This window comes from Macrosteles quadrilineatus, unplaced genomic scaffold, assembly GCF_028750875.1.
Source record: "Macrosteles quadrilineatus isolate MER2022 unplaced genomic scaffold, UCM_ALF_1.0 Scaffold_6__1_contigs__length_79288215, whole genome shotgun sequence".
NCBI classification, from domain to species: Eukaryota; Metazoa; Arthropoda; class Insecta; order Hemiptera; family Cicadellidae; genus Macrosteles; species Macrosteles quadrilineatus.
Genome location: NW_026542599.1, coordinates 11454953 through 11482480, shown reverse-complemented (window position 1 = coordinate 11482480; position 27528 = coordinate 11454953). Strand labels below are relative to the sequence as shown.

At 36.8% G+C, this 27528-nt stretch overlaps 2 protein-coding genes across 4 annotated transcripts in view; one reads left to right on the top strand and one right to left on the bottom strand.

Annotated features, from left to right (window-relative positions):
- LOC128997335 (phospholipid-transporting ATPase ABCA1-like) overlaps positions 1 to 9587 on the top strand; it is a 39394-nt gene extending 29807 nt beyond the window's left edge. For both annotated transcript variants that reach the window (XM_054422968.1, XM_054422969.1), the window contains 8 exons: positions 529 to 654; positions 1424 to 1597; positions 2190 to 2444; positions 3278 to 3513; positions 4351 to 4498; positions 6366 to 6576; positions 8044 to 8263; positions 9394 to 9587. In XM_054422968.1, the coding sequence (XP_054278943.1) occupies positions 529 to 654; positions 1424 to 1597; positions 2190 to 2444; positions 3278 to 3513; positions 4351 to 4498; positions 6366 to 6576; positions 8044 to 8263; positions 9394 to 9567 (1544 nt within the window). In that variant the 3' untranslated portion in view covers positions 9568 to 9587. The remainder of the gene's footprint in view (positions 1 to 528; positions 655 to 1423; positions 1598 to 2189; positions 2445 to 3277; positions 3514 to 4350; positions 4499 to 6365; positions 6577 to 8043; positions 8264 to 9393) is intronic.
- A 1587-nt stretch (positions 9588 to 11174) lies between these two features.
- Positions 11175 to 27528, bottom strand: part of LOC128997339 (E3 ubiquitin-protein ligase TRIM71) — a 42473-nt gene continuing 26119 nt past the window's right edge. For both annotated transcript variants that reach the window (XM_054422975.1, XM_054422976.1), the window contains exon 2: positions 11175 to 16309. In XM_054422975.1, coding sequence (XP_054278950.1) covers positions 14180 to 16309 — 2130 coding nt within the window. In that variant the 3' untranslated portion in view covers positions 11175 to 14179. The remainder of the gene's footprint in view (positions 16310 to 27528) is intronic.

Sequence of the window (27528 nt, the reverse complement as noted above, 5' to 3'; positions counted from 1 at the left end):
GTGTAATGTCAAAACAATAGTGTTCCACCACAACAATATTGTAGGATAAGTTTTGAACTTTGTCATACACAGAGAGGTAAAGTGCCTATAGATTCAAGAAACAGGATTATTGGACGAATGTGCGCTTTCAGCTCCATAGAAACTGAAAACTGTGGAGGTTTTTGCACAGAGAAGTAAGGCACCGTCGGGGAGATTTGCTTATGGACATCCGAGTATGTTGTGCTGGAAATGTACTTGTGATGAACAATTACATTTGTGAGCCTGAGCGGTGATCACTGGAAATTCCTATTGCACAGGATATAAGGTCTTCCTCCACAGTGAGGGTAGTAGTACATGATGGCAAGGGGGGCGGTGTTGGACTTTGCCGTAGACACCAGCGACTAGTGCTAGACACCACTGAAATGTATCATTTGAGTGTTTCCTCTGTACCTTACTTCTCTGTTTTTTTTTTTTTTTTTATTGTCTGTCCAACCACTTAACTATTAACAGAGCACTAATGCAGTATATTCATTGAAGGTTTTGTTTCAGGTACTGTTGCATTAATCATAGTTTTATTTGGATGTTCTGGGTCCTTGTTCGCATATTTCTTCAGCTTCTTTGTCAAATCATCTGTGAAAGCTACTGTTTCATTTGTGGTGTTCAATCTGGCAGTTGGTAAGTACTTAACAGGTTTGTGATGAGTAATTCTATATCGATTACAATTCGGTTCGATATTAATACTGCATTGAGTTTAATTTTACCATATGGTATGGTATGAATAAAAATATAACAAATAAAATACATCCTTCAAAATATGTACCTAAAATTATATTTTAAATAGTGTTGGGAGATGTATTTTATTTATTGTATTCCTAATTCTTATAACAGAGCCAACACTTAGGAATATATAAAGGTCCAATAAATTGTTGAATATCCTTCCACAGTAAACGTAGATGTTTGATAGTACCTAGATCAGTATTTAAAACCAGTTCATCACAAAAATATTTACTAAATGACTCTATGACATTGTTAGACATAAAACAAATTAAACATTGGGGCCATCGTACTAGTTGTGTAGTGAAAAGTTTGCAGAGTCACTGTAATAAATGGGCTCCAAGAGGTTAGGTTTGTTGGGGGCGCAAGGAACAGAAAAATTCGCCCACAAGGTAGGTAGAGAGGAGTACAATTAATTATCACTCTTTCCCATAGCACAGAGATATATTTTTACAAGTTATATTTTAAAATCTTATTATATTTTTGTGTATGTATATTTTTTTGTACAAGATTTAAAAAAAATTCTTATCAGTGTGGAAAGAGCCTTAGAGGACTAGTTGGAAGAGGTAAAATTCACTGTTCTTTAATTTTTAAAACTGTTAATGATTGATATAACACATTACAGACAAAGGCTTTGTTTTTTTTATTCTAAAGGTTCATTTTTCTTCAGGACTGTTTGGAGCTACATTCCTCGCAATTCTCGACAGAACGTACACATCTTTTGGCATGTGGAGGTTCATTCTGAGTTTCAACCCATTGTTCTCAGCAACGTCCGCTCTGATCCATCTCTTCACAGTCATGTACTTGGATGGAACGTGTTTGCAGTGCGGTTATAATTGTGTCAGTAAGTAAAGCAGTGTAAAAAATAAAGGTTTTATATGATAAAACCTGAGGGATCGTGTCGGTGGCTCAGTTGGTAGCGTCACGGACTTTGGGCCCAAAGCAGTGATGTTGTGGGTTCGGATCCTGGTCACTGCCATAAACATTTTATCAGTCCAGTTCACCTGTTATCAGTACTGGCTCACCCCTTGCTTTGCTGGATACCGTTCCACACACAGATCTGTAGTCAATGTAGACGGGCATAGTTGCATCATATGATATACAGTAGACTCCCTTTTATCTGGACTCCTTGGGACTGAGACCAGTGAGGATAACTGTTTTACTGGTTAAATTGATGTACCCTGAATCACTCGAAAACTAATCCAAATATTTTAGGCTACTTAAATTTGTGAGAGCATTGTATTTCACGATGGATCATGATGGAAAATGTCCACAATAGGTTGTTAAATTAAATACACTCGCCATCACTAACAAATTACTAAACAATGAACTTTCTTATGTTCTACAACTGGCTGCAGCTTACACATAGAAATGGGATAGGGAGAGCTTATACAATGTTTTATAAGTTAAAATTTGTCTAAATCTTTTTATTTCAGAAACCGACCCTTTCAATTTCATTGAGGCTGGTCAGAACTCGTCAAACCCTCATGGAATAAACAGTTTCCTCATCTTTCTCGTAGTTGACATATTTGTGTATTCGGGTCTTGTGCTGACAGTCGAATACGGAATGATGAAACGACTTAAGTTCCTCATCTCGACACTTTGGATAAAACATGCGGAAAACAATTACAAAAATGATGAGGATGTCAAACAGGAAAAAGAAGAGGTCCTTACATATAACAAGATTGGAGGTTAGTTTTGACTTTTATTTAGGTAGTTTGAAATATTAATTATTGTTCTTGTTACAGTTTTGGAACCAGGTGACATTGAAAAATTAATGGTCATCAGTGTGACTGTAATGGAGTAGATCGTTTGCTCTAATTGTCAAACACATATTGTGATTTTTGTGATTTTGGTTTTCCACGAAAAATACAGTAATTCCATCACTCTTTCAACAATCTTGTGCTTTGCCTTATGTATATATTTGACTAGTTGTAGAGCACAGGACTATGGTCCCCAAGATCCCAGGTTCAAATCCCACCAATCACCAATGGATTTTATCTGAGTAATAATTCAAGAACTTGAGACCTAGCCTGAAGTTATGTGAAAAATGATCTCAGGCTAGAGCCTATAGTGTCCTAGGACGTGAAGTGCGACATTTAAAAAAATCATAACATTCATGTAACAGTAGCGATTGTGGCTTTCCAAAGAGAATCTTTTTCCATCATTCTTTCAATTATCTCATGTTTAGTCCCATCTGATCATGTTTTGTTCGTGTTTATTTGCTATCACACTATCCAAAGGCTAGAGATCAGTACATTAGATTATGTAGAGAGATATTCTTTGCGTTGAAGACATCTTCCTTCACAACTCAAGCTCCCTCGGTTTTAAATGCTGTCAATGGCAGTAATATTTTTTTTCTTTGTCAAGGGTAAGTTTTGAACTTCTTGTACCTTGGTGCATTCAAGTAAGCCTGGGATTCCAACAAATAATCTTTAAAATCTAGGGCTCTTGTGCTCTGTTACACATAGGATATGTTATGTTTTGTTCCAAAACAATGCCATCAACATTTTCTTATTTACAGGTTTGCTCAAGAATACAGCCATCCTTCAAGTGTACAGTCTAGGCAAGAAGTACACCCGTGATACAACAGCCGTACACGATGTCACGTTTCAAGTGGGCAGAGGGGAATGTTTCGGACTGTTGGGTGTCAATGGGGCTGGCAAAACCACCACTTTCAAAATGCTCACAGGCGAGGAAATACCTGACAAAGGGGATGCCAATGTTTACCAATTGAGTCTCATAAAGAATAAATCCATGGTTAGTGAGTTTAACAAGTATTTATTTGCATGTTTTAATAGTTTTATATATTATTAAAAACTAGAAAAATCATGAATAAAACTTGAAAAGACTTGAAATTGATTTTTAAATATTTTGGAAACTTGCTGCTCTGAAATCTCTTTTTGTATATAATATACTACGTTTAACTTCTTAATTTTTAAGATTATCTCGTTCGCATGGCTCAATCACGTCCTGGTTGAAGTTTGTTCGCTACGCTCACTCACCTTTAGGTTGGAGCTCGTTCGCTACGCTCACTCACCTTTAGGTTGGAGCTCGTTCGCTACGCTAACTCGCCTCCAGGTTGAAGTTCGTTCGCTACGCTCACTCACCTTTTGGTTGCAAATTAGCTGTTGTCATAAATGTAAAAGAAATAATAGTGCTGCACCCTGTTGGTAATCCTTGTAACTTTAATGCTATTGAACATCATAGAACAGAACCAACTTGTTTAATTGAAACAGCTGTTAAGATTCAATAATTCCATTTCTCATAAGGTTAACATGGGAAACTCCAGAGCCACTGGGGCGGAGCCCGAAAGGATTTTTGAAATAAGAATATGCCTATATGTTAATCGGGAATGTGAGCTATCATCATGCCAAATTTCAGCCCAATCCGACCAGTATTTTTCGAGTTTACTTTTCCCATACACACATACACACATACAGCAACCACCTCTTTTTTATAATAGTATAGATAAACAAAAGTAAAAAGTGGCATGTGGCAGTGCACACCTCTGTACTGTACTGTTTATTCTTCAAAACAGGTTTATCAAAACACTACAGTTATATAACAAATCATTGTAAGCCTTTCTAATTTCAGTTTCTGTCCCATGTCGGCTACTGTCCTCAGTTTGACCCCCTCAGTTCTCTGTTGTCGGGCAAAGAGATGCTGAGAGTTTTTGCTCTGGTGAGAGGAATCCCTATGGAGGAGTGTGAATCCGAGGTGCACAAATGGATTCAAATACTTGGTAAGATAATGACAAACGTTTTGATGAATGAAAATAAAAATAGTAGAATGTGTGATATTTTGGAAACGAGGGGATTTAAAAAAATGTCTTACAGCTAAGAGTTCAAGGTTTTACCTATCATTTGATAGTAAAAATATATAAAATACTGTACTCAACCACTAACATTTGCTTTGAGTACCAGGGCCGGATTTAGCATTTTTGCGCCCCTAGGCCCAAATGATTTTCCGCCCCCTAGTCTGGTGTCACAGTTAGGTACTTTCCTTCAAACAGTTATTAAAAACTGTATCATGCCCATAGGCCTAAGTTAATTGCTTGAATACCACTCCTCGTTGGTATCATTGCAAGTTTTGTTTGTAGAATTGACTTGTTTAGCCTTTAAAAAATGCCGTCTTAAATACTTTTAGCAATTTTATGCTTTTAATAAATGCTCACGTTTTTGTCCGTGTGACTGAAACAAAACAACTCAACCCACTGACACTGAGCATTCCTGCAAAAAAAAAAACATGGCCACTGAATCCAATTCCAGGCCCGAAAAAAATGAATTCCATGCAGTACGTGATACCATAGATTAAACATACTCCTTTAGTAGATTTGTCATCATTTTGGATTAGCTGAAAACAATTCTTGATGAGTAATATTCCGGCCAACCGTACCGATCCTTAGGTCTGAGGAGAAAATGACAGCATTAATAGTGCTTTGGAGGGTATTGAATTTTTCTAAAATCTAATGCAAACTGAGATTAATATTTTTTGGTTGATTTTAAAGGGAAATTCAACGTTGTTTTATTCAACACAACTTATTATATATTTTAACTTGATCCTGCAGATTGTTGTAAACTAATCAAAAGATTAGTTAATATCTTTTGTTTTTTGAGGTTAGGGTGGTAACAATGTCTAGCACACATGCGCCCCTAATCACTCTGATGAATACTGCCGAGCCCGAGCCCGAGCCAGCATAAGTGAGTGGTAGTGCATTGGGAAATCCGGCCCTGTTGAGTACCAGTACGAAAAATGACACCCATGATATTTAACATGATATTGATACCTAACCAATGACTTTTAAAAGTTATGAGATGATTTGTGGACCCTACTCTCCTTGATCATTTGAGCCCATCGCCATGCTCAAATTGTGCATTTTAATAGGGTTCGATTCCAAGGCAAAACAAATAACGCAACACTCTTTCACTTTTCAAAGGTTATGTTTGTTTCAGACAGTTATTAGGTGAATAAAACTACTGATATGCAATAAATTAAATTGTTGCTTTTAGATCTACCCATTGTCTATTGTCTGAAAATGCTGAAGAAGGATTTACCTAAATCAATCATGGTTCAGTAATAAAAGTAGTATATTTAAAATCCATTTTCATAAACGGTTTTGTCTAATGTTTAAAATTTTACTGCGGTTAAAAATTCAACTGAAAGATAAGCATTTAAATCACATCAAACGCTATTAAAAAAAAGTTATTCAACATTATTGAACCATTAAAAGCAACCTCTAAAAATATCAAGCGTTATGGGGGTAGAAGCCCTAAAGGAAATTACCTTTTTAGTCACCATTCGTAGTCCCCTAGATCATAAGCTTTACAATGACACCTCATTCGTAAAAATCGGTTAAGTAGGATGGCTTAAAAAGGGATATTACAGAGAACCCCTTTAATTATTGTATTAAGTTTATAGATAGATGATCCTGGCTTACAGCTGATCATAGTCAGTAACAAAGCCACACAACTCATAACTACACACTCGTCTTGCATTCATATTTAACTTAAAATATCCACTCAAGTGGTGTGTTGTTTAGACTGTAAAGATAAAAATCCACAAATATTGATATAGAGAAAAATAAAATCTAAAGCAAACTTGTATGGCAGGAATGCAGGAGTACGCAGACAGACCCTGTGGCACGTACAGTGGGGGCAACAAGCGCAAGTTAAGCACTGCTATTGCGTTCATCGGGTCTCCTCCCGTCGTGTTCCTGGATGAACCCACCTCCGGAGTAGACCCCTTGTCCCGCAGGAGGTTGTGGGACATTGTGGCCGAGTGTCAGAGGACGGGACAGGCCATCGTGCTCACATCTCACAGGTTCAAACCTAGTTCCTACTGCAAGTTAATTAGAGTAGTCTCGATTATAAAATCTAAAACAGCCAAGGCAAGGTCAGATAAGTGGAAAGATCAGAGCACACAACTAATTAAAATACATTGTAAACATGTACAAAGAATTTAATATTGATAGTTTTGCTGTTGTCTAACCCCATTGACAAAAAGTTTGTTTACCATTTGGCATTTAGAGAACTAAATTTTTTTATGAGGTTGTCTGAGATCTGTGTAAGATGTGGTCATACCATGCAAAAATAGCACTTGATTATCATACCATTATCACTTGATAATCATAAATCTTTATTACTACATAATCAATCGTCTGCAGAAGGTTTGGTCGAATAACCAATGATTGGATAATCGAGACTCTACTGTAGCAAAATCCGGGACTAAACATTGACTTTTAGTCCAAAACAATATCATTTTGTAAACTAATGTGCTAGGGGTTACACACTCACGCAGGAATCTCCTGTGTTCTTGAAATGCTCACCTGCATATTGCAAAATAAATACACATCCAGTTACTTTGTACCATAGAAAAAAATGATAGTGTATAAACAAATATAGTTCAGCTGAAATTCAGCTAAACAAATACAATTAGAAACATCACATTTAATATTTATATAAGAGTTTGATGTCTGTTGTCATTTCAAATTTCAATCTATTTTGACTGTACACAGCGATTCAGTTGTAGCTTATTGTTATTGCCTTTAAAATGTTACCATGACCAACTCCCATGATCCTGTGCACATCATCACCGTCTTCCATGATGGTGGAAAATCCTTTTATCCCTTGCAGTCACAGAAACATCATCATTGTTTTCCGCGATCACAGCAAAACCCTTGAATATAATCATTAGCATCTTCCTCATTCGTGCAAAATACTGAACAGAACGCCTCCCCCGGTCACGGGAATGTTGCCACCATCTTATACTGTTAATACTGTTCTATGAAATGGTGACCATACAAAGTAGGTATTTAAGCCAAGTATGAATGGAGATGAGTGTAGGATGAGTGGCGCGATCTTGTAGTCTTGTTAGTGACTAAGGCCGACATTCCTTAGACACAGCTGTTAATTAATAGCCCATACAGCTAATGGCAACTAAGGGACCTACAGTTTATAGTGGAATCCGAACCACATTTTTGCCTTGGTAATTACGAATTGGTCTATTTATCAGGATAGTACTGCGGATAGTCGTAGTACTCACCCGTGCGGACGTTAATCCACACTGGGGAGTATCGCATCCACAGTGCATGCCTATAAATATCCACAATTCGTGGCCTTCCTAGTAGCTGGATTACAGGACGACGCCACCCGTCCCAGTCTTCTGTGATTGCGGAAAAATCCTGAACATGCTCACAGTAGAATCTTTGTAAACTTCATACTCACCCTGGACTCCAATCGGAGTCGTCAGTAGCGAAGGAGTTAATCTAATTCTTCTCTTTGTTCCCAGCATGGAGGAGTGTGAAGCGTTATGCTCTCGACTGACTATCATGGTCGGGGGCCGAATGAAGTGCATCGGTAGTCCGTTATATCTCAAACACAAATTCGGCCAAGGCTACACAATTAAGGTGAAAATGAGTCCAACAGTCAACCGGAAGGATTCTCTGAATTCACTCAAGGAAAACATGAAAACTCATTTCAAGAATTGTGTTCTCAAAGATGAACATTTGGTAAGGCTTTGCTTATTTAGATTTTACAAACTGTCTGTCACACCATGAGTATGATAGACAGCTTGCTGTGGATTTTATGACTAATCAACTCATGTCCTAATGTGACTTTAATCAGTTTTTGACTGAATACAATATTATTGCGGCTAGCGTTAAATCCCTGCTTCTACTGGAATATTTTACTAAATTTTTTCTACTAAAAATGTTTATTCAAATTGAATTAACATATAATTTAGAAACTATATTCTTACTCGTAACTTGAAATTTAAAAAAGGTTTTCTATTCCTAGCCTAATATTTATTTATACTAGATGCGGAATACCTCAAGCTATAACCACCTTCATTCATTAACTAATACATATAGTATTATCATTGACTATTGGATACTCGATAGTCAAATTTATCACTCAACATCAATCAACCAATCAATCAATCAACATAAAATGTTATCTGAGCCAGTTAACAGCTATCGTACAAGCCCTAAAACCTTGTCAGACACTTCTACTCCAATATCACTGTTTGAGCTGGAAATGAGTCAGTAGTTTAAAAATCTTCCGTGTCTAAAGAAGGCTACATTTTTATTTTTCATGTGAGCTACAAAATGGTTACTGAGCTACAAAGTTTGTGACTGCTAAATACTTCAAAAAATAATAAAGCTACAAAACATAGAAATCATTTTAAAACATTATTCAGTGATATGCAAGGACGGCCCACTAGGAGTAAAAAGAAAATCTTTAAGGTAAGCGTAGGTTGGCATTCACAACAATTTAATCGTCTTTGTTGGTAAAATACAATGCCGCAAACTTGTTACCTAGTGCAATCTCTGTATTACCAAAAACAGGTATTAACACAATTATCAATATCCATCCATGACCCAGAAGATGAAAAAACGCATAATAAAGTGTAAACTTGGTATTTTAGCCACTTATTCTTAAAAAGATTTTGGGCCTTGCCTACAGTTCCCTGCCACTTTTCCCACTCTTGCTTTCTCCCACTTAAGTCTTTTACATATCACTCTGTCGCTGCCATCAGATTATTTTCTGCCATTCTTAGAGCGTAGTTCCTCCGTTGGCAAAGTCAGTTATATGGTTTTAAGAGCTAAAACCTACTGGAATACCCCACTTTTTGTTCTAGGGTCTTCTTCACTACCACCTCCAAGACCACACGGAGCCTCTCGCCAAAATCTTCCAGAAGATGGAAGACTTGAAGAAGAAGCATACATTAATCGAAGACTATGATGTAAGTCCCACGACTTTGGAGGAGGTTTTCATGTCATTTGCTCGTCAGAGTGTTAAGGGCTGTGATTAAACATGTTTTTATGCATTTTACGATGAGATTAAGTTATTTGTTGCTACAACCTCTTCCTATTCCTATTAGTAATGGATACAAGACCTCAGTTTTTAGATGTTAATTTTTGGCCCATCAGTCAAGTCTCTTTTACCATTTGAGATGCCAAAAGCTATAATACAGATAAGATGGGATAAGCTAAATGTATGGGTTGAGAGTTCGAAAATAACTTCTATGAGCCACAACTGTAGACTTTTCATAACCTTTTATAAGTCAGTTATAATTTAATTAATTTAAACTTTGCCTCTTAAAGAAAGACATTTTTCATTTAATTTCATTGATTCCTTCATTTAATTTAATTACCTGTGGTAACAGCTTGTATGCAAGTGTTACGATTAAAATACATATAGTTTTCAAGACATATGTTTTAATGTGAACAAAATGTACTATGCCCAGTACTGAGATGGTACAGTTTGAATATTGAATTGCCTAATTTACAACTCAAATTTCCCAGATTCAAAGTAATCAGTTTTCTGTTCGCTAGAACCATGTCAAATGTAATTTTATTGATTGCTGTGACTATCAGCTCACCAATATTTAAGTAAAAATGGTGTCTAGGGCAAAGCACAACACTGCCCTCTTCGCTCTCATGTATAGTGTGATTGTTGACGGAAAGCGGCTGGCTGAAGGGTCGACCCTACTCACACACATGCAGGCATCAAACACACAGACGCAAGGGATTAGGACAGACGTGGGACGGACCATTGGCTTGCCGCGCGAGTCATCGCTGGCTCACGGAAATTAAACTATCAATTTTTTAATTTTACGTTTGTTATAAAATCTAGTAACACTTTTGACTTCAGCTCAAAATGCTTAGTAAAATGATACCAAACAAAATATATTTTTCTTACAAAGTGTAAAAGCTACGAATATTTTAACACGCTTTGATTAGCTAGCTACTTGTCATAATCATTTCGTGTTTGGACTCATTTTTCATTGAATTAAACAACAAATTTACTAACACTGACCATTTTACTGTATATATAACATCAAATGAATTGCAATTGAGGTACCATACAACAGATGTTATATTTCTACGTAGTGAATAGGGGATCGGGGCTTTCAGGCAATTAGGACGGTGGTGAGTGTGCGTGCGTGAGTCGGGTCCCTCGCAGGTAGAGCTGAGCTCCAGCCGCACTCCGGTAAAAATCAGACTATAGTACAATGCTCAATGCTCACGGAGAAAGACCCTGTCAGTGCTTAGTGCAATAGGAATTTCGGCACAGCTCTCACAATTTGGGCTCTTCCTTGCTCGTCCTTAGTATAGTTCCGACACTACATACCACAGCTAAAAGCGCACGGTTGTCCCATTAGCGTATTTTTCCTCTATCTTACTTCTCTGTACAAAAAGGTAGATGGATAAGGCAGAGAGAGTGTGGAGAGAAGTGAGATTCTAGATGAAATAAGAACTGTGATGAAATATGAAATAGGGAGGCCATCAAATAAAATTTTCTCAGGATAAACCCGAACCCAGTGATACTCGAAACAGAGAACACACTTGGAATAGCTCCATCAAAATTTGGCTTAAAACTAAAGTAAGCAACGCAAGGGTAAATCAAGAGGCTGACTGTGGTAAAAGAACTTTATTAAAACCTTGTGTTACAAGGATTTGTTTAGCACCTTACACTAATTCTGCACTAAGGCAGTCAACATAACAGGCGCAGATATATCAGTCTTACACGTACATGTCTCAGTCTTATCAGATACAACGAAGGTGCGTTACATACCTGAGGAACTAGCTACTAACAACAACACACCACAATATCTCACATTAAATGCGGTCAAGCGAGATATGTGTCAAGTTACCTACAGACAGACCACGCACACATACACAGTAATCCTCATGAGGTAGAGGCGGTTAGGAAAGCAACACGGACCTAAGAGAAATGACCAGCTCGTCAAATTACAACTATAGTGCCTAGCACTGGATAACTCCTTCTTACGCTAATAAAATTCATATAAACTCATAAACATTATTGCTTAACTAGATTAACTAATTGCACCGAAAGCAACGTGCATGATCAAATAGTCCTGTTAGTTTTGTGATTGTTAGATTTGTTGTAAGAATCGGTCTTTGAACGGATTGATAACATTAACACGGGGATGGTTGGTCACCAAATAAACGGTATTGTATAATCGACATAACTTAGAGCAGCGATTGTTTTCACCAACTTAGGAATACCAACTTATTGACTACGATAAACTTATTAACTGAGCTAAGCTCCAAAACGTAATATTTACAAGTAGGCCTACTTATTTTAATTCTAGATACAGAAAACTCAATTTTAACAAGTGCTTTCTTGAGAAAACACTGACTACGAAAATAGGGTACTGCGTTTTAAATAAAACAACTTGCTACTTGTATGGAAATGATAAATGAGACATTTTGATTTAAAATAATCACCTATAAATGTATAAAAACAATACTTTTTACTCATATTTTTGTTCAAAATTAATAACAATTCAGCTTTTCAAGTTGGTACATAATCAAATCAGTTTATAATTTAACATAAATAGAAAGCTTTCATAACCAAGTCACATATTAAGTATAAGGAACTGAATATTTTAAATCATAGTTTGTATGATTTTTCATTAACATATTGGCCATAATTTGTTTATTAGATAAAATGTTAAATCATGTTAGATTTTCAGACTGCTACGGTACAAACTCATAATATGCAGTTACGTTATGAAAATGTAAATAATCAAAATAAGAAATCAACCTTATTTCTTGTTGTATGTCGAGTCAAGCTCATGCATCTTCAAAACTATCCTTATGTTGTAATGTAAAGCATAGTGCAAAAGCATGATCCAGTTAAGACGTGAAATATAAACTACATTATTGCAAATTATTTTAGTTTAAAAGTGCTCACTCTTTTTTGTACGTTATATGAGTAAAACAATCCTTAAAAATACACAAACTCCTTCAAACATTTACAGCTTTGTTGAAAATTAATATTTGTTCAATGATAACGGTACACATTTAGGTATTGTATAAGGTGTTGGTAAACAGTGTAAACATTATATAAAACGTCCAATCCCATCGAAAGTAAATACCGGTAATGCAAAAAATGTGCACAGTATGTAAATCTGATATTGTATAAAAACTTGAACAGTGATGTCATAACGTCAATATTAAGTTGTATATCTTAAAGATCATTGAAAATCTTAAATTTAAAGTTAGTTATATAAAATGAAAGTTGATAAAATCACAATTCGTCAAGTACATACAATAAAACATCAAGTAGGTCTAAATAACATAAAATATAAATGGATCAACGCTCACAAATGGTGCATTAGTAATTCTTTAACAAAAGGTAAAATTTACAAAAAATTTATAAAACGAAATATAACTTGATATAATACACGATTCTTTATGACTAAGTATATGATTAATGTGAGGGTTTGAGATGATTGGTGTTTTAGCTAACAAACCGTAAGTATACGCTATGAGACGATATATTGTTCTAAAGTCCTTAACTATAAGCTTGCAGTTCTGCATTTGTCTTTAGGAAACATCCAAATACTAATATAAGTCCTCCGGACTCGTCAAAGATTCAATGGCACGTATCAGTCTTGCCACTCATTCAGTCTTATAAGTCTTAGAATAAATGCAAAATCACATTTTAGTTTTGGACTGTAACAAAACTAACTGCTACTTCTTTTTGTACTTAAAGACAAATCGTCTTAATGCACCCGAGGAACTATGCAATAATAATCGATTCTGTCTATAATTAGACAACTATAAATACAAATATCAAACTTTGTAAACAACAACACACACATGTACAAAGTACAAGAGCCAAACATTGTATGCGGCATCAGGTAATAAAAAAAACAGTATACATCACTTAAAATGAGCAACAATAAAACTACAATATACTTAAAGATTTCCAATTATTCACGGGTTGGAACGAGTAAATGTATGATCAGTGGTGAAGTCCAAATGCCCCTTCATTGCATGTAATTCAACTGAAGGAATGTGAACGCTACATAAAACTAAAGACTTTTTAAAATCACAGAATAACATACTAGGGTTATTTGAAAAGTAGGATCGGATTTACAATTTAATGACAAAATAGACACCAACTATTGGCATACCTTAGTAACTAAAGTACTAATACAACTAAAAGTCTCCCAATTTTTTTTTTTTTTTTATCAACAGCAAATGTGTAGGCTAGGCTATTTGGTTTGAAATTAAATCTTCTGGGATGTAGTCTTATTTTAACATTTTATGCACAATACTGTAGTAGATAGTTGTAGGAAACACTTTTACATTGGCAAAACTTTTTCTGGAAACCTCTATGATTATTACAAAAACGGAACCTACTTTTCAAATCACCCCCCAATAAAAGACTTTTGATTTAATCTACTTTCTTATTCATAGATAGGATAAGAAGCCACCATAGCATGGATTGTCTTAGACAACTGCTTCAATAAATTATACATCATATATACAAACTACACAATGAGATGGTCTGTTAGACAATCATTGTCAAAAACGTTCAGATTCCTTCAGCAAAGACATTTTGTCCTACAAGTAAAATAAGTTACTGAATAAAACCCGTAAGATTTAATATACCTGGATACGGTTGTTACCAAAGTCTACGACGACGATCTGGCCGTCGTTGGTGAGGCAGATCCCGCTAGGACGGTCGAGTTGTCCCTCCTCCTTCCCTACTTGGCCGAACTGCCACAGGAAGCTGCCGTTGTTCTCAAACACCTGGATACGATGGTTCCTGGAATCTGCTACAATGATGTGACCCTCTCTGTCCACAGCGACTCCTTGCGGACGCAGAAACTCCTTGGCTCCAGATCCTTCGCTTCCCAGAAATCTTGCATTGCGACAGTTGGGCTCAATGACAACCAATCTATGATTGTTGAAGTCAGTAACAATTACAGTTCCGTTTAATCCGAAGCAGACGCCTCTTGGAGAGTCAAAGTGCTTCCACATGGTAGAAGTGTTTTCGTACCCGTACTTGCTAATGAAAGTCCCGTCAGGAGTGAAGAGTTGAATTCTGTGATTTCTAGTGTCAGACACAACGATGCGGCCAGTAGGATCAACGTCGACATCCCACGGGTAGTTGAACTGTCCATTCTTGCTTCCCTTTTCACCGAATGTGTAGACAAAATCTCCTTCTGATGTAAATATTTGTATTCTGTGATTGTCTTTGTCAGCAACAACGATCCTGTTGGCCGGATCTGTGGACACTCCTGCTGGTCTATCAAATTCTCCTGGCTCGTTTCCGTGACGACCGAATTTGCGGAGGAATACTCCTTTACGGCTGAAGATCTGGATGCGGTTGTTACTGCGGTCCGCGATGATGATGTTATTGTTTCGGTCACAACAGACTCCCCACGGTCTACACAGCTCTCCATCTGCGTCTCCTTCTTTGCCAAACACCAACTGTACTTGCCCAGCTTCTGTGTAGTTTCGTCCGCTGCGAGCGTTCAGGTTGATATTGAACTGTGTCACAGAGACGTGCTTGTTGCGCAAAATGTTTTGAATGATCTGATTCCCGTCCAGTTTGGATCTGAAGTTCACTCCGAAGGTACTATCTCTTCTGGGCTCTACATCTGTGAACGAGAAAGGGCCGTCTGGTGGAGAGATGGCTGCCATCATAGTATCTGGTACGCCTAAAATGCTTTCACCGAGATGAGGTTTAGTGAGTGCAGGAAACCCTATTTCTTTGGTCATGGGAGTACACATGATACTGTCATTGATGGAAATGGAAACAGGTGGAAAAACTGAGGTCGATACGCTGCCCATCGCTCTTACAGCATTGAACAAAGCTTGTTCTGGAGGTAAAAACAATATATTGTCATCTTCCTGAGGTTGCATAGAGAGTTTCAGTTCTTTGAAGAGTTTCAATTCATTGACAGCTTGATTTTTAGCTTGCAAGAGATCGTAAGAAGAACCACCTTCTAGAGCGTCATTCAACAAATCATGTGTACGGCTACACCGGGTGAACGCCAGTCTGAATTCTTCTACTTGCTGACTCAAGAACTTTCCCTTCATGACTCTGAACTGTTCGACCCTGTTGAGCAGCTCCCGTTCCCTCTCTTCCAAAGCTAAATGAAACTTCTTCATAGTGTTTCTTATATCCCTGGACACTGCTGTAGCTCTGAGGTCAATGGTTTCAATCATTCTATTGGCTTTGTCCAAATTCTCTTTAGTGGTGATAGCGGTAGATCTCATGTCGTCCAACAGCTTGATGCTGAGTTTCCTTGCGTTGTCAAGGGCGTCTTGAAAGTATATGAAGGCGTGTCCGCTGTGTTCGTTGGAGACACATTCTCCGCAGATGGCCACATCGCACGTCTCACAGTACAGCCGAACTATTTCGGTTATGTGGAGCTCGCAGAAGAAATTGTTGCCTGGGGGTGAAATCGAACTGATGGGCTTGTAGAAAGTGGGACTGAAGTTGGCGTTGTGGTTGTCGTCGAAGCGCTGGATGTAGTGGTCTTTGGTCAGGCGGACTCTGTGATGGGCTCGCACGCAGCTGTCGCACAACGCTTCGTTGCAGTCACGACATCTGGATGTGACAACCGTTCCCTCGTCGCACACTCGACAGATGAAGCGAGGCGACTCTGCCTTGTCACTCAGCAGATCACTGATGAACAATTCCTCCTGCTCCAAGGAGTAGTGGCTGCTAATGCAAGAAGTCATGGAGCTCTCATCGGAAAATGCTGCTACTGCCATTTTCTGTAACAAGAAAAACAAGTCTTAAATGTTTGACTCAAGTAATCCTTAGTGAACAAACTATATTGAGTAAAACAATGGTGTTTTTAGTTCTGAAGTAGACATTCAGTCTATACGGATAATTCCTTATAGATCAGCTTTTAAATATTAAAAAGGAGCACCGTTTATTGAGCCACTTCCATATATATTACTAACTAAAATTCAATTAACTCAATCAGTCAGTAGATTGCTGTTAGTTTCAATTTTAGCAGCAACATGTTTAGTTATTGTGTGTGATTTCGATGATGCAGCGTATGTGGTAGTCGCATTGCTTACGAAGCTGAAGAAGATATGGATGAAGGAGTGGTTGAAAAAAGGAGTGACTTTACTCATGAAAGACTGCTGAATTGGCTTAAAGAACCGTGTGACATTAAACAATTTCTCAGATCAGATACAGAATCTAACCTACAATTCACAAAGTTGAAGCTGTTAAAAACACAATACAGTATATTAATACAAAAACTCGAGTAGATGAACTAGCATACTGATACTGGCAACACTACCTATACACATTAAATATTTTGAAGATTGTACAATAATTTTCAAGAATTTTTGTATACTCTCAATATATAACACAATCAGATTTTCACCAACAATATAGCCCACAAAAGAGAAATAATATTGACCGTGACTCATGAATACACAACTACAAAACAACCTCCACTGCAGCAAACCTGTACACTAAGCGAATTTCCATTTACCTGATTCGTTTTCCCTCAAAATATTTTCTTAAACATGTTACATTCATTTCCTAAATACAATAACATTAGTTAGGCCTACTAGTTTTTTATTGAATCTTAAAATCATGTTTAATGGATTTGTGTACCATTGAGTCATATTTTATCAAATTGTATTTTTTTCAAATTTAATTTCATCCTATTTTAATAGAACTGTTCCTGTTTCCTATTATCTTTGGATACATTGATTATTTTGACAATGTACAGCCCACAATAATCATAAAGTTTGAAAATTCGACATTATTTCCATTTATTCTGACTTCGTTTATATCTGCAAACTCATCCGTTTGAGCATTTGATTTAAATAAAATTCTACAAAACTGCCATGAGGGGATGAGGCAAGTCAAGATAATTTTATACCAACACAATCTCACGATGAAAATATGTGGGAATTGCGAAAGTACAAGTGTTGTGGTACATACTTTACCTGAGTTAAGTTTTAGAGTGTTTAAGAGTGGTACAATAAATATAATTACAGTGGTAAGTGTATTTTTCTATAGCAACAACAATTTGAAACGCCTTTAGTAAATCATCCTGTTGGTAAACAGACTTTTCCTAGAACTCCTGAGAACGAAGTGTGGGTGAGGGTAGAGCGAGAGAGAGGGCAAACAAAGATGGTGTGAGTGACGGGCGAATGGAAAAATACAGAAAATGTGGGACGAGGGTATTTATAGACAGGGCTGGGGCAGGTACCATGGGGCAAAAAACGGGGCCTGGCCTTGGGCTCGAACACAAGTGCAACTCAAAACAGGCAACAAGAACTGCCATCTTCTACCCTCGCACAAGGCAGGAGACGTTTTTAAACTTTCACGAGGAAAAACGTTCTCATCTCTTGCTGAACCAGAACCGCCCTAACGAATATACTCGAGATAATACATCAGTGGTACAGTCGAACCCCGTTAGTAAGAATCTCGGTAAAACTAATTCCTCGATAAGACGATTTTTGTTTAAATCAGCTTGAAACTTTCATGAAGGTCTATGATAAAACCTCTATACAACGTAGTAATTAAGTTAAAAACCTCCATAAGGCGAATATGTTTGTGACATGGGCTACCGATTAACTTCAATACAACTAATATTCATACACTAAATCTCTACAAGACGAATGCGACCTCTATAAGACGAATTTTTAATGATCTTAACCTACCTAGTACTTAGTTTTCAAAACAAACAGAAGCTTGTCTCAACATGAAACCCCAACCTTCCCTCTTCCATCCTCGGTCATTGTTTGGCAAGTGTATACGAAAGAAACTTCTACAAGACTAATAACGGCAGTATTAAACGTCGATAAAACGAACCTTTTTGAATACCTCGATAGTACGATACTCCCCTTACCCCTTGAAATTCGTCTTTTAGAGGTCCTACAGTATATATTTACGGTGGTTTTAGTGTAGAAAATCATATTTTAATAGATATATTTGGTGTTAAAATGTGTATATTCAATACTAGTATTAGAGGCTAGATAAGTAAACAATACAAATTACTTTCTTGTACGGTAGGCAATTATTTCATGATATTTTAATTTAAGAGGGAATTATTTCCCAATAAAAGCTCTGCTTATATTGGTCAACTTGAAATTCACTATTTTTCTCTCCTTGAGTAATCACACTACTATAAAATATGTAAAATGTTAAACGTGCTAAACAAACCCAGCTTACTGAGATACCTGGTGTCCTCAAATTAAAAGAAATACATGTGATATAATAATTAGTTAATTGAGTGCCAGTCTACTAAAGATCTTAAAACACAGCCCAATTGGTTATATGTAATACTGTATAGGCCTAATGCAGACCGCTTAAGAGTCTTCCGTAGTGGAAGCCATGTTGTATTTCTTCCCCATAAGAACAATGTTAAACATTACATCATTTGTGGACACGTAACGGCGTTATTTGTTAAGATATAGCTTTGAAATTTATAATTTGTATTTTTAACATAATAGACTCGTGACTGAGGTTTTTGAATTTCGAAAATCCATTTTCATTTCCTTTCAATAATTAGCTTAATTTGAAGCTAATTAATAATCAATTATTCATTATAAAAATTAAAAATTGTGAAATAAAAAACGCCAATCTCTAGAGGACCGCAATTCCTTAAATTTAACTCCTTATCCATAATTATATGACAATTTGCTGATGAGATATTTGGACCCAAAGTTAACATTGTTCTTATGGGGAAGAAATCCAACATGGCTTCCACTACGGAAGACTCTTAAGAGTGTCAGGAGTGACAGAACCGAATGGTTCAAATCACTGAGTTTGGACCGTTCCCTTTCAACAAACGTGAAAAATGTCATATCGATGCATCAGCGTAGGATGGAACAAGAATGGTCTTTTCCCGTTATTTTACTAGTGTCACAGACTGTACTGTCACCATAGCATATTGGGAGGATTGGGAGGTCAATACTAGTGTAGACGACGCCACTGGTGCAAGCTGTGCACAAGGAAAACGCAGCATTTCCTAGAAGTTCTGACAAGTCCCGCTTTCTAAAAGGGTGTGTAACCCCACAACCTTAGGCCTGTTTCACATCTACCCGGCTGCCGGGTGCCGGGTGTCGTTTAACCGGCAATGGGGTGAAGAAGTATATGGCCCCGTTCACACATGCACGGCATGTGTCGTGACCGGTTAATCACTTGCCCGGCTGCCGGGTACTAGTCGAGGGATGCCGGGTGCCCCCTCGGCGAAGGCCGGCTGCCGGTGTCGGTAAAACAGGCCGGCTGGAGTAGTGGGTATAGTGGCCAAATGTGACTGTTCACATACAACCGGCACCTGCCGTCTGTCGGGTGCACCAAATGTACTTTTAGTTCAGTTGTTTGTTGTTATTGTGTATTAATTTTGGGTATTTGTTTGCAAAGTTTTGGTCATGTCGGAAATAGACCATGAACTACTTATCAATTTAGTTCAAGAGCAGAATTATTTGAATTCAATTGAATTTTTACTCAATTATAATTTTCATTTATTTTATTTTATTACATAACATTGAATTGAATTTCACTCAAATTCAAACAGAATTAAATTTTAAAAAATCCAAATATAAATACAGTTGCAATAAAGGTTATTTCAAAGTAACATTACAATTGCTCTATTTCCAAAAAAAAATTCTTATTTCGTTCTATTTCCATCCCTACGACACACAAGTTTCACAAGCTTGAGTAACTGCCGGAGTGCCGGTGTCGGCGTAATGTGAAAGGTACACTCGTGCCGGTGCCGGCTAGAAGTCGGGTTAACGGCATGCCGGGTAGAAGCCGGGTAGATGTGAAACGAGCCTTTACGCGGAATCGTCTTAAGTTTCCTCGATTTTTACTTTGAAATATTTACATTGTTTCCGTTTTGACAAAATCCTATAATAATTGAGTGCGGTACAATATACAATACAATTGGCTGCGGTATAATACAATTGTACATAATGTTCAACCAGAATCTGACACAAGTCTCCTTAATATTTACTTTGAAATATTTACATTAAGATTCCGTCTTGACAAAATTCTACGATAAATAAATTGGTGCGGTACATAATGTTCAACCAGAATCTGTCACTTCCTGCAGTTACTTGTTAACATTTATTTAGGCCTATTGATGGTCATAATGAAAAATACGAAGAAAATAATAATAGGACCACTGTGTTGCTACTGTTCTTGGCATTGTGTTTAGCATACTTGAGAAAGTATTTGAAGATATTTTTTTTCTAAATTAGAACACGCTCCAAACTAAATCCATTGCAATTAATTATCTACTGTTTATCATTCGCACCACAATTTGCCCTCTATTTTTCCCTATTTTAATTCCGAGTAAATCGACGCACTGGGGGTTATTAGTTCATTTTACACATCGCAGTTGCGTTTAATCTGATTATTTTCAAGATTGTACGGAAACTGCGCAAATAGAATATTTCGTTCACATATCTCACAAAACTACACAAAAAATCATGGATTTGTCATTGAATTATAGTTTGATCAAAACTATAGAAACTATCGTGCATCTCAACACTTCCCTTCCACCCAAACTAAAGAACAACAGTTTCCTGCAATAACTTTTGTTAACATTTACTTATTGATGGTCATAATGAAAATACGAAATAATAATAGGACCACTGTGTAGATACTATTCTTGGCATTGAAGTGTACATCCTTCCATCCCTAAGCTAATCCGAAGTTCTATTTGATCACCGAATAAATAGTAGACAACCAGTAATTTTCCACGATAAATATTGCCCCAATTCCTAACAAATAGGCATTTGCCGGGTCTATCATAGACGAGGGGCGAGGGGAGGGGGAAGGGCTTACTGAGGGTCGATATGCTCAACACGGGACGACTTGCGAGGGTCAGGCCCTTAGTTACTACCCGGTCTGAAAACATACAACCACCCCTCAGCCTCACACTACTGTATTGACTCACCACCCACCACCTACACTCTACACTCCTGCTACGCTACGTTCACGGCCAAATCTCACTCTCACGTCCCAATCGTATTTGCGGCTCAAAATAAACAGTTGTGTACTTCGTAAGCAATGTTTATAAAGTGAAAAGACTGAAATTTTGTCTTAAAAGAGTTGTATGAGTGTTAAAATTACCTGTCTGAATCCGTATGCACTTTGTGGGTGTAATTATAAGCAATGTAATGTCTGTAAAATGTAGTAATTAAATGACCTTCGGGGTATTTTGGCCTATACCGACCACACTGATAGAATGCCAAATAAGAGCAAAATCTTCCTAACCAAACCTAAAACATAATCCACCCTTAGGTTAGGTTATAGTTAGGAGTGATCGGTATAATACCAAAGTACCACGTTCTGTCCTTAGGAGTTGTTTTGATTACAAATACACTTGTATGTACTTTGGGGATGTTAAGTAGAAGCATTGTCTGTAAAATTAAATAAATTAATTACATTCTGTCTGTAGTTGTATTTGTGACTCAAAATAAATCGTCTCAAACCTGAAATGAAATGAAAAAAATGAAATGAAAAATCATTTATTTATACAGGCAAAGTTAGGGCCACATGGCCCTTTCTTACACTTAACCTGTAACCTGTAAACCTGAATGTATTTTGTGTGTGTAAAATAGAAGCAACGTCTGAAAAATGAAATAGAGTTCCACCTCACAATGCATTAGTTGTAACTGTGTCTTTTAATCATCTCATGAAGAAAATCTCCCTATTTTAGAAAGAATTGTGATTCTTTACTTTGTAGGTGTAAATAGATGATACGTCTCGTCCATCGATATCTCATCTTGGCGGTCTTTGTGACTAAAATTAAACCGTCTTAGTCATATTTTTGGTCGAGTCTTCGACCACTGGACGACCTCTAGTAATTTCTAAATGTATACCATTTTCACACGCGTTTTAAGAATTACATACGGAACGATTTCAACTAGAGACGAACCGGTTGAATAAACAAAGATTGTATCCTACTTAGAGGTTCACTTGAGCGATTAGATTAGTACAAACAGTTGTAGTGGTCAGTACGAGAACCAGTTTACCCGACGCTCTACCGTCCCGAACAGGAAACTTTGCTCTTCAACTACTACGTTCTATTCTTGAGTGTGAAAAAAAATAAACAAAAAAATTAAAAATAAATAAAAAATAAACTTGTTAACAATCCTTATCAAGAGTGACCGGCGAGAGAGTAATATGATATTTACATCATATTACTATATGTACATCGTAAAAATTTAAACAACTTTAGCTCCATAATTTTTATAGCATTGGGGGGTGATAGCATTTTGTTTAAAGGACTATAACATACTAAATTTTAATCCAACATTGTTTGAACCATTTTTTATGAACTTTTTCGTTATTATATGGGGAAATTACCATAACAAAATGTCTAAAAATGAAAGTACCATGGATTAGTATCCAAATACCAAATTTCCTCAAATTCGGACCACTTGGCGTAGTCTCTGTATAATCCACACACACAGACACCACTTCGAAACCCAATTTTTGGGCTCAGAGGGTTCAAAACGGATATTTCTTACCAAAACTCAACCATTTTGGCACAAACAATAATTCCTCCATAAACTATGTATTGAGGGAGAAAGTAATAAATATACTTTGGCTTACGATGTCATATTTTTTAAGAGGCGATTGTTTAAGGTTTAGATCAGGAGAAAACTAACTTAGCTAACTATTAGCATTGTATTTACACCTCTACTAGAGGTCAGCTACAGTCAGGTTGCTACTTAGTCAATGCTATTAGTTTCTACTTATCCAACTAAGGGAACGTAACAAATGTGTTTTTTGAATGAATCATTAATACTTTATATAGGTACATTCTTCTTTAAACATATACCTTAAAAAATGGCATTCTTATGAATTAACATGAGATAGTTTAAAAGATTAGTTATTGTATAGAATGTTAGAACGTTTTACTATATTACAGTAGTTTCTTTTATCTCACGTATTTAGAAATTGCTGCATCCAAATAATGTGATCTTATAATCAATTGCTTGTCATGTGGAATTAAAATCAAACAGTACAGCACAAATCTTCAAATCTACTCTGAAATAGGGAAACATTTCGTTGACTGTCACAAATACAGCACATTCAGATTCAGAATTTACAATCGGAGAAGTTTACTTGCAGTATTCGAAGTTAATTTATGTTTATCGCCACAAAACAATACAAATTAAATAAATTAAACAACACTACAGTAAAATAACAGTCATTTTTAGCGCCCGTTGCCTAGGCAATGCGACACAGGGGTGAAAAGGGGAGGTGACAAAAAATTAATTAAATACGAGAAAGACAATAGTCAGAATAACTGAGCTTTGAGCCCACAGCTGTTACAGGACTGTATACAATGTACTTGTGTGTGGTATAATACTGTACGGTACGGTTTTAGTTTTATTATCAAAAATTAATTTAACCGTGCATGAAAAATGGTGAGCCAGTAGTGGTCGTTGTTAAGTGACAAAATAATTGCTTTTGGTAAAATAAACAGTAATATTTCTTTGCAAACTGATTCTTTGGTATTACAATTTAATAATTTCTCCCAAGATTTCGGAGTTCCGTTCCGCAAGTAGACTCCTCAATCGTCGTTGATTGAATACCGGTAATTACAAATTACTTATTAGAGATTTTCGAATTAGTTGCCACAAGTAAAGGCATGTGGTAACAATGGACCTAGAAACTGTTGATAAAATGAATAAGATATCTCGCTAAACAGTTAATTCCTTACACCTGGCATTTGGAATTAAAGTGTTATCGCTCCACAAACGTGAAGACAAACTCAATATCCTTTCTAGCATGTTTCTCGATAAGAATTATATGAATAACAGTGAATAAGTAATGTTTTATTTTTGTTGTAGGGTACAGTAGTCCATATACATTTTTACAATCTTTACAGCATATGACATATTTTTCAAAGAAAATTAAATCTATGATCAATTAATCTTCTGGAGATTTTAATCTTCTCGAGTATTGGACATTACGACACACGGCACAGTTCAAGGTCTAACCCTGTCTGTTTCCTAGAATGACAAGTAGGCCCTCTGGCTTTTACATAACCATTCAAGAGGCCACGGTGGCCTACTCAGTGAACAGTGAGCGGAGGCGGCGTTATCAGATCAGGCGGAGGAACTACTTTTCACCATCGATTATGGTTTAGTCTCCTGTTTTCACTTCATGATTTGTTTGTACGTGTACACTACGATTTAAACAAGTTTTTTGCGATATAGTCTGTGATTCAATGTCTGTGTTAAAATGCCTTAAAATGGAAAGGTGAAGCAAAAAAGGATTTGTGATGGCAGCGGGAAGGTACCTAAAACCTCCAAAAAAAATCAAAATTTCTTAAATATTCTTTGGTTATCGTTGGTGACCCCCCCTTTAAAGTGAAATTTTGTTGATATAAATCAAGGAAATACTAAAGCGCTTTTCATTTTAATTGATTTGGGACAAAACAAATTTGAAAGCAACATCTTGACCATGTTCTTAGTACTTGGACAAAGTAATCAATCAAATAGGTCGGTCATTTCCATGATCCGATGATGATTACATGATCAGAGTTACAGCTATCACAGGTAATTTGATTTGATTTGATATACGTGAATTTGAACAAATTGTGTTTTGGTCCCTGATCAAGAGATCTATGGCAATAGCTTATTCCATGGAAAATTCGCTAAAAAAGGACAATCTAATGAGAAGGTATGATTAATCTACAACTCTAACATAAACGTACAGGAGCAACTGATTCAGAAGACATGTTTGTTTGTTACAGCTGGCTCCTGCTGTACTGCTCGTGGCTAAGTGTGAATGTTTACAGTCAACTTGACAGCTTTGATCTTGACGATCGTGTGTACATAACACACTACTGGCGTGGAACCATCACTGTGCATCCATTGCCACATTTCCGATACGATACGAATGACCATTCAATGTTGTCCAATTGGACTTGAAATTGTTAACTTCTTCCATAAATCTAGTGGAACACCTAACAATCAAATGTAGAAGAAACAAACAAATCCTCATCTTTGACAATGTTTAGCACAAATTAGTTTTCCATAGCACTGCAGAATGTGAAGTCGGTGTTAGTCCATTGATAACGGTATAATTTATTTCTACATCACTTGATTATAATTACTTCAGTTCAACATTCAAATGGGGCGGACAAGAGAAACGAAAGGCTTGTTATGATTCAACCGTGGTTTTATTCTTTGCCTAAATCCTCTCCTAACATCATTATATTGAATTTTAGCCTCCTGATCACAGTTAAATACTAAATAATGGTGTAAATACCTGCATTCATGTGATCAATTTGTTGCTAAATTGCAACCGGTTTCGACTCACAAAGGAGTCATCGTCGGGCCAGTACAGATGTCTTCTCGCTTCATTTGAAGGTCGTCAATTAATTCATGATAAATAAATACATTTAACACGCACACGTACACGAACATAAAAACTTCAGTTAGAGCTCCTAACAGTTAGAGCTACGTGGATTTGATCCTTAAATCAATTTGAGTTTACGTAGATTTGATCAATGAAACACGTAACTTATTACACCACACGCCTTCTAACGATGTAAATGGACGCTAGATTAGTCATTCAAGCAGCATGTGATCATCAATCACTGACGTCTTGATCAATCACGCACACACACACACGCCAATGATTTACTTCAGAACAGGATATACTCCGTGGTAATCTTGACAAACATTTTCATAAATGAATTGTAACAACAAAAACTTACAGAAATTACGTTAACCTGTGTTACTGTTCCACCAAACAAATAAGGTTTTAACTAGTTCAAAGTAGGCTATATTTCCCGTTTTATGCTATGGAGAAAATCAATTAAATCGGAAATGTGTAGGCTACCAAATGTAACTCTAGTACCATCTACTGTTCACTAGTATGTTCAAAACGTAGTTGACCAAATCAGTGTCATCAACACACGAAAAACGAGCTTCAAAATGTTCAACGGGATTAAGTACTTGTGTTGATGTCTATGGTAAAAAAGCCGAATTTTAACTAAAAAATGCATGCCCACCAAGAAAAATAACGAAACAAAGCAATTATTTAGTAAAACTAATGAAAATCGCAGCCAAACAAATGTTAAGAGTGTCGAATGTTCCATTTTAGATACAGCATGGTGAAACAGCACCAAATAGTTCATTAGTAGCGTTTATCTGTACTAATTATAACTGAGACGTGCGAGATGAGGGCCATTGTCGTAGTTAGCCGTGAGACAGCTGCTGCGCTGTACCACGGATATAGACAGGGTTATAACATCACATTGGAATACGGGTACTACTGGACAACATAATAGCGATGTGGCAACGTCGCGCCGGCCGGTAGTAACAAACGTGTAAACACATAAACATTGCGCAGAAGCTCCATAATGAATTAGTACAACAGCTGTTTCGGTAGGCCGGAGTTGCGGCGTTGCCACTTTTCACTCGACACGGCTTGTAAAGAGGAGGCTATGGCAATGTGTGTATCCGTCACCTGGGTTGTATTAGGTATCTAAGTAATCCTACTAATATTATAAATGAGAAAGTTTGGATGTATGGATGTATGTTTGTGACAAGTGAACGCATTAACCACTGGACGGATTTTGCTGAAATTTGGCATGATGATAGCTCACATTTCCGATTAACATATAGGCATATTCTTATCTCAAAAATCCTTTAGGGCTCCGCCCCAGTCACTCTATAGTTCCCCATGTTAACCTTATGAGTATTCATATTAAAAGGGAATTAAAGAATTTAGTCAGCTGCTTCAATTAAAAAGTTGATTCTATGACATGCAAAAGCATTAAAAACTTAAACAAGGATTACCAACAGGGTGCAGCACTATTATTATTTTTTTTATGACAACAGCTAATTTGCAACCAAAAAGTGAGTGAGCGTAGCGAACGAACTTCAACCCGGAGGAAAGTTAGCGTAGCGAACGAGCTAACCTGAAGGCAAGTGAGCGCAGCGAACGAGCTCCAACCTAAAGGTGAGTGTGCGTAGCG